This window comes from Ochotona princeps, chromosome 10, assembly GCF_030435755.1.
Source record: "Ochotona princeps isolate mOchPri1 chromosome 10, mOchPri1.hap1, whole genome shotgun sequence".
Classification (NCBI taxonomy): Eukaryota; Metazoa; Chordata; class Mammalia; order Lagomorpha; family Ochotonidae; genus Ochotona; species Ochotona princeps.
Window position 1 is genome coordinate 69217024 of NC_080841.1, and position 13220 is coordinate 69230243.

The 13220-nt window shown below is 38.2% G+C and overlaps 1 protein-coding gene across 1 annotated transcript in view; it reads right to left on the reverse strand.

Annotated features, from left to right (window-relative positions):
* Window positions 1-354: 354 nt before the first annotated feature.
* Window positions 355-13220, reverse strand: part of YME1L1 (YME1 like 1 ATPase) — a 40016-nt gene continuing 27150 nt past the window's right edge. The window contains exons 8-19 of the mRNA XM_004588447.3: window positions 13025-13107; window positions 10145-10235; window positions 7766-7918; window positions 6766-6898; window positions 5941-6003; window positions 5147-5259; window positions 4130-4285; window positions 3036-3187; window positions 2176-2302; window positions 2008-2081; window positions 1321-1407; window positions 355-729 (exon numbers count right to left, since the gene is read on the reverse strand). Of these exons, the coding sequence (XP_004588504.2) occupies window positions 586-729; window positions 1321-1407; window positions 2008-2081; window positions 2176-2302; window positions 3036-3187; window positions 4130-4285; window positions 5147-5259; window positions 5941-6003; window positions 6766-6898; window positions 7766-7918; window positions 10145-10235; window positions 13025-13107 (1376 nt within the window). The 3' untranslated portion in view covers window positions 355-585. The remainder of the gene's footprint in view (window positions 730-1320; window positions 1408-2007; window positions 2082-2175; window positions 2303-3035; window positions 3188-4129; window positions 4286-5146; window positions 5260-5940; window positions 6004-6765; window positions 6899-7765; window positions 7919-10144; window positions 10236-13024; window positions 13108-13220) is intronic.

Genomic DNA, 13220 nt, shown 5'->3' on the forward strand with positions numbered 1-13220 from the left:
TGCTGCATTTTGCAACTATAATCATTTAAATTTTGACTGATCTGTATATCCAATTCCCCACTAAGATTTTTCTTTAAAAAACATCCTATATCTGACCAATCTGGAGCATAATTAAGTAACTGAATGAGGTTTCCAATTGCATACGCAGAAATAGGATGTACTAACAAACAGACAGTACTATTTCTTTATCAAAAAGAAAGGGTACTATTGAGAGATCATGATATTTTTTTCAACAGTTGTAGCCCTCAAACTCGGAATGCTTCTCAGGAGCGAAAGGCACAGGTTTTAGATACAACTAGTAGCCAATTGTAAAATCATTATTTACTAAATAACTGATCAACATTTCTCAAACACGTTGTTTCAATCCTGATTTATTTTTTAAAATAGATATACTATGGGTGGCTAATTTGCGAGAGGTGTCATCATGAAACAAACCAAAATCAGATAAATGTGACCAATGATCACAAAAGTTTTTCATACTCTTGAACTGTACCAAGATTAGCAGGAAGCATTGCAAAAGGAAACTATTGTGATGTTACTCGGATGCCTGCTATAACACCAGCAGTGTCTCTGGACTGGGAGTCATTATCTCACTTCCAGCTTCTTCCCCTCGAGCACAATCTGAATCTCTTTGGCGTCCAAAGTCTCATAGGTCAGTAAAGCTTCTGCTAGATTCTTATGCTCTTTCGCGTGCGTTTTCAAGATGTGCTTTGCTCGCTCGTATGACTCCTGGAACAGAAGACAGTGGCCTAAGAAGCAGAAAATGCAGGGGGCCACAAACCACAGGCAATGGGACAAAACTTCCACTGCTTTTTAAGTGCTATTTTTTATTAAAAAGCATTTAAAAGCCTGATAATTTGACATCACAAACAGGAGAAGAGAATGAACATTCTATGAGGCAGAGGTCTCTCTGAAATACATTCTAAACCCTTTGATTCTACAGAAATCCTTCCATAAAGCATTCACTCAACCTAGAATCATTCCAAACCGACCCTTGGCTATCAAGGGTGCTTACCCAGAGCCCTCACAAGCATTGTTCACTTCTGTTCCTATCACCACTTCCAGCACGTTACAAACATGTCCTTTTGAATAAAGCACCGTTCTTGCAAAGTCTAAATCACTTACTTCCTTCCCAATCCCCTCAGTGCAACTTAGGGCAAATGCTGGTTCCAGTGCCACGGTTACTTAGGACCTTGGCACTCAGCTTGTGCCTCCTCTCCTTTCCAATAACAGATAACTTCATTATTCAAATGCAACACATAGTTTCCACGAAGTTCCAAACCCACATATATGTAAATTGTATATAAACATGACCATTACCCTCAGCAGAATTCGTATTTCTTGTTCAATGGCAGACTGAGTTTCAGGACTCAGCTTCCCAGTATCACTGTAGGTCATAACTCCAAGCTAACAGCAAAGAGAAGAAAGTCACTGAACATACAAATCCCTGAATATCAGGAAATTTAACAGTACCTTCCTATAGATCAGGAAAAAAAATAATAAATACAGAATGCAAATGCTCTTGAAGAAACAGCAAGTTCGTGACATTTCTAAAATGAAGATTAGAATCAAAATAATAAAACTGAACAAAAGAGAAAATTTTAGATCATTCTAATGCTTGTCCAAAGTATTTACTTTAAAAACCTTGCCAAGTATTCTAAACCCCGACATGCAGAATTCAAAATCAAAAGTGTTCCAAGGAGCCACACATTATGAGGTGGAAATATATAGGACATGGACAAGTTAAAGGTGGGATCTCTGAAAGAGCCTCAGCAGGCTCAAGAATCTATTTTCTGTAATCAATTCATTACCTCATGTAGTAATAATTTCTGAGCAGCTAAGAGGGTTACATTTTTGTTACTCAGAAAATAATACCAGAACAATGTGCAGAGTGAACAGACTAAAATTCATTTAGAGGGAAATTCATGAGAGGGAGATAGTATTATCAGTTTATCACCTGAATATTAAAGAAACAGAACAATTGGAAAGGATTAAAATAAAAACTACCTTTTCACTCATCCCAAATTTGGTGACCATCCGCTTAGCTATCCTAGTTGCATTATCAAAATCACTGGAAGCACCTAAAATTTAAAAAATATATGCAGAGCTCAAACTAAAAATAAGAACTTTAAACTAGAAAACACAATTAGAACTAAAACAGCCTTTAAGAACAACCTGTTGTTATATGGTCCGCTCCAAATATAAGCTCCTCTGCCACTCTTCCTCCCATGCTCACATCCATCTGTGCCAGCAGCTGGGCTCTCGTCTCATTCCATCTGTCATTCTCTGGCAAGAGTGACACCTAAACAAGTGAGAACATCCCAGTTACACCTGAGGACATTGTGGCACAGCTAGGAAAGAGGGTCCTTAAAAGCCAGAACGACCAGTTAGTTCTCCCTGTGGTGTGTAGTAACAGGGGTAGTGAGAGCTAAGAGACATTTAATAGTGATGGCAATCAGCTTACTGATGACAAACCCAGCAACTGAGAAAAGGATACTTTATTTTAAAAAGAGAAGTACACTAGGGAATCTCAATGGAACTTGAGCTGTGGTTATGCATCAAGGTGAAGGAACTCACCATGGGGGAAGGGTTTGGGGTGAAGTGGGGGGGGGGATCCCAGTACCTATGAAATTGTGTCATGTAATACAATGTGATTAATGAATAAATGAATATTAAAAAAAAGAGAGAGAAGTACACATTTCATTAAAAAAAAATGAGTGAATAAGGTTGGAATAGTACAGCTGTATTACCAGCTGCATAAAAAATGTTTAAAATAATATATACTAGAAAGAAACAAAGTATTAAATGAGAAACCTTAGAAAATACTACAAAACCAATCGCTCTCGCTAATGGCTCAAATATTTTAGTCCCTGGAAACCACATGGGAGACCCAGATGGAGATCTGGAGTCCGGGCTTTAAGCCTGGTCCAACCAGGCTGTTGCAAGTATCTGGGGGATAAAAAACAATGAAGGATCTCTTTCTCAAATAAAATAAAAGCTTGTAAAAATGAAGAAAAAAAAATAAAACTATTTACATGTCCCAGTGTCGGCCCTCGTGGCATGATGGTAGCCTTGTTGATAGGCATGGCATCTTTTGTGTAATAGGCAATGATAGCATGGCCTGATTCGTGATACGCAGTGATGGTTTTGTTTTTGTTATCGATTTCCACACTTCTTCGTTCCGGTCCTAAGATAAAAATTTAAGTAAGTCACACCATTAGAAAGGTATATTTAAATCAATAAGCCACATTCCTTTTTGCAAAATAACTGCGATGGGATTAATATTTACAAAAGAAGAAACAAAACAAAAAACATTCTGCATAAGTTATTCTTAGAACAAAATTTTTAAATAAAAGTTTGTGAAAAGTGAGAATTCACTCTATAACAAATAACTTGCAAATCACAAACCAAAACTCTAAATTTAATCCTATTAAAATGAAAAGCTTATCTCTATTTCTAGAAAATTATTTGCAGGATAAAAAAAATGTCATCACTAATGATTCAAGCCAATCCTAGAATCAAACGAATACAAAATAAAACATCCTATGACAAAAAGAAATAGAAAGCTTGGAAACAATTATCACACCCACTTCTCCCTAACCCTAGATTCTTCCCACCATGATTAACTATGTAAACATCATTAAAAAAAAAAAAAAAAAAGCAAAACCACCCTTTTCTATACCACCAGAGAAGAGGAAGGCACGAATGACCTACCACTAATGGCAGTACAATGATGGAAGTTTCTGAACTAGTTCTGTCTGATGGCAAACTGTGCCACTATTCTATTTCACAAATATCTGTTTCATGTTCCTCTAAATCTCTTTTCAGTCAGAAAAACATCTTTTGAGAAAAAGGGAAAATACTCATGAATGCAGTTCATATAAACGAGAGCTTGATCATTGCCAATATGAGTCCTGTCAAGAATATGTCCAAGGTTAGTGGCATTCGGTTCTTGAAAAGGGAATTTTGTGAGATTAGTTACAAACCTTGGATACCCAGATATTCAAGATCTAAAGTAAGTTCATATTTACTATAAACACAGGCTTTAGCTGTGCGAATACAATATCTACCAAAATGTATATTCTAACACACAAAAATATAAAACACAAAGAACACAAAGAAAGCTTACCCATTAGAATTTTATCTTTGGAAAATTCTAGCTCCTTCATGGTAACCATTTCCTTTCCATCAACAGCAGCCTTTAATGCAGCCTGGTTCACGAGGTTCTCCAACTCTGCTCCAGAAAAACCAACAGTACCTCGGGCTATGATTTCTGGATCAACAGCTGTGCACAAACAGAACACACGGCTCAAAGTCCAGAACAACCACAAAGAGGCGCGTCACCAAGAACGCACAGTCCAAGAGAGAACCCTGGTTATTCCACAGTTAATATATTTAGTCTAAAGATTCAAACTTAAGTTCACAAAAAATCTTAAAAGTGCTAAAATGTGTCAGTGGAACTGCCATTAGGACAACTGACAAACACTTGTAAAAAGTAGTGACTAGATGAGTTTAAAACTTCCAATATGACCTACATTTTTACTAGCTTAACCATCAAGTTAACAACTATACTCAAACATTCTGTTCCTTGAAGTTCATCTTCCAAACACTCGGGACACAAGGGCACCCTTGATAGGAAACCCTCACAGCCTTTTGAACCGATTCATCCATCTTTGGGACTACCACAACTTTAATAGCTTTCAAATACAACTGAACTTGGGACTACTAAAACTTTAATAGCTTTCAAATACAACTGAAGTTGGCTTAGAAGAATTTATGGTTTTAAAACAAAAGTTTATACTTTGCTTTTCTTCCTTTTGGTCCCAAATCAGCCCTAAATTACTCTTTGTGGAGCCTTTCATATTATTTTGCATTTTAATTTTACATTCCTCTAAAAAAATCTATATCCTCATCTTCAAATATTATTTATGAATAAGAAACTTTCCCGGACTCAGAATTCAAAATGATAGATTCTCCTGGGTACTCACTAATTAAGGAATGGAATTTGAAAAGTATGGATCTATGGAAGCAAAGAATACAGAAATGAATTGGTGTTTCAAGACATATTGTGGAATAAGGACTACCAAATGTGTGGATATATTACCATTTTAGAGAGACAATATTTTTACTAAAGAATTACACTTACACTGGTCAAACTTTATTTTATTGAGATACCATTTCAAAATTTCTGTTCGACCTTTCACATCTGGCCTTGGAACTGTAACTTGCATGTCAAAACGACCAGGGCGTATTAAGGCACTAGAAGAGGAATGCAGAAGAAAAAATATATTAACAAGCTCACTACGATAAAGACCAAGTGAACCAAGACCGACACAGTTATAAGCATGCCGTCGGAAAGCAATGGCAGCTGGGGACTAAAGACAACATTGAACATAAATGTTGAGATGGTTTATTTTAAAACATGGCTCCAATAACAAGTCTCAACAACCAGAAGGTGAAAGACAGATCCACTGAGGTCTCGGAGTGTGCACCTGGGGAGCACACACTGAGAGAACAAGGCCCGTGACCAGTCAGGTCAGCCAAGAAGAAACCTCTGCACGCTAAGTAGACTTCTCTCAACTGCCAAGTGCACTAGTCTCAGGCAAAGACGTACTACCAGCTTCTAGAATCAAGACAGTATTTCAGTATTATTTTAATACTGTACTTAATTCTACCTCTAAAATGCTCTCCTCCTGAAAACTTTGATGATACGTACGCGTGCGTGCGCGCGTGTGTGTTGTTTTAAGAGCTTTATTGATAGTTCATTTCACACTCTCCTAGCCTCGGGCAACAAGGACTTTTTGTCCTTCTGGATTTGCTAGTCTTAAACATTTCTTATAAATGGAGTTGTACAATGGGAGTTTTTTCAAGTAGCTTTGTCACTTCACATGGTGCAGCAAACAACATTACTTCACAAAACTGTTTTTTTTCAGTACTCACTTATCTAATGCCTCTGGGAAGTTCGTAGCTCCTATGATGATAACTCCTTCATTGGGTTTAAAACTATTCAGGGAAAAAAAAGAATCAGCTTTTCACTGAAAATGTAACACACATGGTGACACAGTAGCAATAATCTATAGAAAACTGTTTAAAATTAAACTTACTAACAGCCAAAGAAAGAGATGGAAAATAAAACACCCATTATCTGTGACTACAACCTTTCACAGTCTCTCCTTCTATCTAAGAAAAGACAAGTTGATAAAAAAACACTTGGATGTCAGATTAAGTTCTGAAAAAGCACCTTCAGTGGTACTAAATACCATTATTTGTGCCCAGGCTTCCTATACGGTTCCACATATCTTACACTGACTTTATGTCTCACCTGTTGCTTTGTTAAATATGTATGTCAGTTTTAAATCTACCACGATGCTCAAAGCCAGTCATCTACTTTATGGCAACCAGCACAGCCTCTCTCTATTGCTGTAAATAAACTAGCAGCTCCCACTTAAATCACTGCTTTTCTTAGTAGCTAAAAAAGCATAAAGATCACAAATGAAAAAGCCAAGATACATATCAAACATCCAATGAGGTAATGAAGGCAGTGTAATTTGGAGAGAAAAGCTTGCCTTGATATCTGCCTAAGGGTGAATGTGCTGACCGTACACCTCAGCTTTCTACTTCAAATACTTCACAGAACAATTCAAACCAGAGCAAGTGTATCAACATAAATGCTGCGAGGCACCTCCTATTCTAATCCATTTTTAAAATAGGAAACATCCTACTTTTAAATTGATCCCCATATTCCAGATACACAAACACTCTCACCCATCCATCTCAGCGAGAAGCTGATTTATAGTCTGCCTTGAGTACGGATGCATTGGAGATTCAATTCTCTTCCCACCAACAGAATCTAATTCATCAATGAATATAACACAAGGAGCATTTGCTTTGGCTTCCCCTAAGACACAGGAAAGAATGAAAGAAATCAATAGATTTTAAACAAAATTACACAAATAATGAAAATGCATGATTCTCAAAAGCAAAAAATAAAACATTCAAAGGGAAAAAAGAGCACACAAAAGGTCATTTTTTAAAACCTGATTTAAGGATCACTCTGGGATATGGAGGAAACTATACCAAAGAAATGATACATATTAGGGGCCAACTCATTAACTCAACTGCCTAATCCTACCTCTGCAAGAGCCAGTATCCCATGTGGGCACCGGGGTTCACGTCCCAGCTGCTCCATTTCCCACCCAGCTCTCTGTTGTGGCCTGGAAAAGCAGTAGAGGTAGACCAAATACTTGGGACCCCACATTAAGAGACCCCGCGTTAAGAGACCCAGAAGAAGCTCCTGGCTCCAATCAGCTCAGAACTGGCCATTGCAGCCACTTAGGAAGTGAAATAACAAATTAAATTTTGTCTCTCCTTCTCTCTATAAATCTGCTTTTCCAATAAGAAATAAATAAATCTTAAGAAAAGATATGATAAAAATAACTGGGTTTTTATTTTTCCAGGCTATACAATAAACATAGAAAACAAAATCTGAAGCTAACTACTCTTAAATTACACAACACACAATTGATAAATAAAAAGACAAAAATTGCGGACAGCAGCCTTCAAACGCTTCTAGCATTTCTACAAATGTTTCTCATGGCTGTTCTGGGAAGAAGAGTGCAGCCCATCTGCGTTTAGTGTGTTAGTCACCGGAAACCACAGCGCTACAACGGCGCTCTCAGCTGAGTACCTACAGAGCAACAGTGGGAAAGTGCTCCCCTAAAATTAATGAAACCTGGTATTGTATCAAAGATAAGGCAGAACTTACTAAAAAGATTTCTGATGCGGCTGGCCCCCACACCCACAAACATTTCATCAAATTCTGATCCTGATGCGTAATAAAATGGAACATCAGCTTCTCCAGCCACAGCTCGGGCCAGAAGCGTCTTCCCTGTTCCTGGTGGCCCGACTAAAAGAACTCCTAAAAGAAAAGGGAAACAAGAATGAGCCAAATTTTTTCTTTAAAAAAAATCACTTTATAATACATTGATACAACTGTGAGGATGAAGCTACACCCAGGAACAGTTATTCTGCAATATGGTAAACATACGTATCTGTTAATGAATCAAACGCTCAGGACACCTTTGGGAAAAATGAAGACTGGGGGTACATGATATTAAAGAAATGGTGCACATTTTTCTTTGATGAGTTTGCTTATGTTTTTTAAAAACAATGTTCTTACTCTTAAAACATGCACACCTAAGAATTCAGACTCTAAGTGGTTGTATACAGCTTTCTTATGTTAGGCACAGAAAAATACACGCAGATACAAGAATATGTCAACAACCACTGTGTCTAAGTAGACAGTAAAAAGGCACTTCAAAAAGTCAGTGAAAATATTTTGAAACCCATACAAGTATGTATATGGGTGCTAACACACTACATTAAGTTTTTCCAATCATTTGAAAACTTCATAGTAACTTTTCAGTCACTTAAGCAAATAATTTAGTGATTTACATGTAATATCATAAATGTAGACTACATTTTCAAAAAGCAATGTTTCTTTCATTATGTAAATTTTTTTACAGATTTATTTATTTTATTGGAAACGCAGATGTACAGAGAGAAGGAGAGACAGAGAGCAAGATCTTCCATCCGATGGTTCACTCCCCAAGTGGGCGCAACAGCTGGTGCTGCGCCAATCTGAAGCCAGGAGCCAGGAACTTCCTCCAGGTCTCCCACAGGGGTGCAGGTCCCAAAGGTTTGGGCTGTCCTCGACTGCTTTCCCAGTCCACAAGCAGCGAGCTGCCAGGATTAGAATTGGCACCCAGATTGGATCCTGGCGCATTCAAGGCAAGGACCTTAACCATTACGCTATCGTGCTGGGCCCCGTTAAGAAAGCACAAAAAATAGTATTAACACTGTCAGATTTTAGCCACATCCTATTCATATTTAACTGGCTTAAGTCAATATGAATCATAATATTAACTTCTGTAGATTATACACTGGACTTTTCTGTAAATTTGTTACTACCTGTGATCAGAAAAAGGAAGATTCTAACTACTGCTATGGTTTTACAACACTAATGCAATGCTGTTACATTATGAATTTAATAGAAGTACATCCGAGGGGGCAAGATTGTGGAATAGTGGGTTAAGCCACCACATGAGACACCACCATCACATAAAGGGCACTGGTTCAAGTTTCAACTGCCTCACTTCCAATCTCGCTCCCTACTAATTGGTAGGAAAGGGCAGGAAAATGGCAAGTGCTTGGGCCCATGCCAACCAATGGGAAGCAGCTCATGGCTCCTGGTTTTGGCCTGGCCCAGCCTCTATTGTCACAGCTATCTGAGGAATGAACCAGCAGATGAAGATCTATCCCTGCCGCCACCCTTCCTCTGTCACTCTGCTCTTCAAGAAGAAAACAGGATATGCCTTGTGTGATCCTGGAGTGGAGCCTGAAGAGGGAACCACAGGGTGACAATACTGGACAGATAGTACAAAGGATTCTGTTGGAAAACATGCTGAAATTTGAATATAAAAAAGAAATTAGGTAATAATTTTTATTCATGATGTTTCTTCATTTTGTATGTCTAATTTATTCTTGACGAGTTAAAAAAAGATTTACACAAAGACAAAGTGAATAATACATGGAACGAAATACTAAACATTACTAAGCTGGGTTCATCAGGGATGAGGAGACCAATATATGCACTAGTCTTACAATTTAAAAAGTTCCAAGCAATATAGAAATACTGCCACAGAAGGTGCAGAACTGTGTTGTCCAGAACACTCACACATTTTGGCAAGCAGTAGTAAGAACTAAAGTTAGTTAAAAACTGATGAAAGGGTCTGGCACGATGGCCCAGCGGCTAAATCCTCGCCTCATATGTACCAGGCTCCCATGTGGGCACCGGTTCCCATCCCAGCTGCTCCACTTCCCATCCAGCATCCTGCTTGTGGCCTGGGAAAGCAATAGAGGATGACCCAATGTCTTGGGCCCTGCACCCACTTGGGAGACCCACAAAAATCTCCTGGCTGCTGGCTTCAAATCAGCTCAGCTCCAGCCTTTGCAGCCACTTAGAACGTAAATCAGTGGATGAAAGATCTTTCTGTCTCCCCTCAATAAAGCAAACAAATCTTAAAAAAAGAAATGATGAAAATTCCCCGACATTAATTTAAGGCTTAAAAAAAAAATAACTTACCTCTTGGTAGTTTACCTCCAAGGACAGTAAATTTTTGTGGATTTTTCAAGAATTCAACAACTTCCTGTAACTCCTGCTTAGCTTCCTCCACCTACAGTGACATAATTGATGAAATAATTTAAAATGATATTTAATCTTGTTAGATTATCAAGGATTCCTCTATGAAAAGCTGTAATTGAAAAAAGAAAGAAAAAAGAATGGAAGAAAGAAAGAAAACCAAAATTGAATCTGCACACTAGCTTTGCCTTTATTTCAGCAAAAAAAAAAGTGCCCATAGTGGCTAAAGTCCTTGCCTTGCATATGCCAGGATCAAATATGGGCATCATTTTGTGTCCCAGCTACTCCACTTCCCATCCACAACCCTGCTTGTGACCTGGGAAAGCAGCAGAAGCAGCCCTAAGTATTTGTGATCCCGCACCTGTGTGGGAGAGCCAAAGCAAGAAGCTCCGGTTCCTGGCTTCAGATCCCCTCAGCTCTGGCCGATGTGACCAAACTGGATACAATGTCAACTCCAGATTATAGGAAAAAGGAAAAGACATTAAGAATCCCTCCCTAAGTGTTTTGGCAAGAGAACTCCCAGTTGAGGATATTGCAGAATACATCTAATTGCACAACGTGAGTCTATGTTCTTAGAATCCATATTTGAGAAGAGATTAAATAAACAGAAATCAGTAGGAAAAAACACTCATGCTGACTGATCCCAAAGTCCCAGCGGCCCAGAGGCTCACCACCCACGCTCTCACCACTACACAGTTCCGTAACTTCCCCACAAAGCACTCCTCCTCCTGGTCCATTCACATCCTCTCCACAATCAAACAACAGCCCCGGTCCCAGTCTCCCAGTTTACTAGCATTTTACTTAATTCCCTGTCATACGATGACTTTTCTGAGCTACCCTTTCAAACAAAATATCAGAAATGTTTATAATTACCTATTCCACCTCATCTCCTTTCATGTATGCTACTGAGTTCAGTACACTCCACTGAACCTCTTCTTTGGTCTCCCAATTAACAAATCAAATGGCCAGTGTCACTTGACCCAGCAACAGCACTGCACCAAATGGCTTACTCTAGGTTTCGCAGTATTTCCTTCCAGGACATGGCCCTCTCTATCTCACCATAAGCTCTTTCTCCATGGTCCTTTCTGGTTCCTCTTTACCCTGTCAACTGTGTAGTGCGTTACTGTCCAATACTTTGGTCTCTTCTATCTTCGGTCACATCAATTCCTTTGGTCTTCTCATCCAAACACATAGACTTAATGTATGGAAAATGGGACCCTCTTCACTTTTTAGTTCTAGTTCCTATCTCTCCCATAACTTTAAAATAGTATATCCAAGAGTCAATTCAGTATTTTCATCTGCATATCCTAAAACTCACAGCCCAAACTGAAATTTTCATTTGTCTCTGAAATTTTCTGTTCTCCTAGCTTTTTATTTTAAATCTCAGAAATAAGTTCCCTTCATTTTGACCAAGCTCAAAATCTTGTGGTCGGTCATTTTTACTCTCCTTTCTTTTACACATTATATTCTACTCAGAAAACCTTGCTGGCTCTACCTTCAAAATAGGCATCTAGAGCTTAACTATATTTTACCAACTCCTCTGCAACAATGCCAAGCTAAGCATCTTCCCCTCTTGGCTGGTCAGCTATAACAGCCTGTTACCTACCATTGTTCCTCAAGATTTTCTCAACACAGCAATCAGATTGGTGTCATTAAATTCTAGGTTACATCTTTCCATTCCTGCTGAAAATCCTGCAATGGTCCCTACTTTCAGAGTAAAGTCAGTCAGTCTTTATTATCGCTTAGAAGATGGTATGTGACCTGGTCCTCAAACTCTGAGCTCCTCTCATAGTAATTTTACTATGGTCACAGACTACACACATTGAAGATGAAATGCTACAATGGTATCTTCTTAATCTTGCTCTACTTTTCACGCCACCACATTTTTATTACTTTTTAACACACTCTCTTATTTTCTGATATACCGTATCATCATTTAATAACTGCTTTTAGAATATAAACTCCGGGCCCAGCGACATGGCCTAGCTAGTGGCTAAAGTCCTCACTTTGAATGCGCCAGGATACCATATGAGCACCAGTTCTAATCCCGGCAGCTCTACTTCCCATCTAGCTCCCTGCTTGTGGCCTGGGAAAACAGTCGAGGACAGCCCAAAGCTTTGGAAACCTGCACCAGTGTGTGGGAGACCCAGAAGAGGTTCCTGGTTCCCGGCTTTGGATCGGCACAGTACCGGCCGTATCATCGGACAGAAGATCTTCCTCTCTATCTCTCCTCCTCTCTGTATATCTGACTTTGTAATAAAAAAAATAAATCTTAAAAAAAAAGAATATAAACTCCACAAAAAATAGAAAATTACTTATTCTGCCACAGAATATTTAGATATCATCAAGTATTTGTTAAATTAAGTATAAATCTGAACATCTCCAATGGACTCATTCAAGAAATACATACTGTTTAATATGTTTCAGATTCTAGAGTTACAAAGTTCAATAAGAGGAATAAGATTAAGTAGTACCAACAACTGATTATCCACTACATGCCAAGCACACTGAATATATGTCAGAGTTTAATATCACTTGTTTAAAGTCTCTTAGAAAGAACAAAGAGTATTTCAAACCTTAGTCTAGTTGGTTGATTCTGAAGTTCACGTTCATTCCATTATAGTACACTGCTCTTCAAGACAACACTATACTACTTTATGAAATTAGATTTGATTTTCTATAGCTATCATTTACTCCAGGATATAAGGTTTCTCATACTTTTAGATGTCATGACAAAATTCCAGAATAACCTTTAAACTGAAAATGCTGACTTCCTATAAAATACCAATTAGATAATGTGTTAAGAAGGAAATCTTCACTTACCCCTTTAACATGTTCAAAGGTGACATTTTTCATCTGGACAGGATCTACTGCAGAATCAAGTCCAGTTGTTGTTCGGAAGCGGACTAAAGGAAAGAAAACAAATGGCTACATATAGAGATGAATCGAATCCTAACGACTGTACTTTTCAGATGTAAAAAGTCATAACCTAGTAAGAGATCTAAGTTCACATACATTT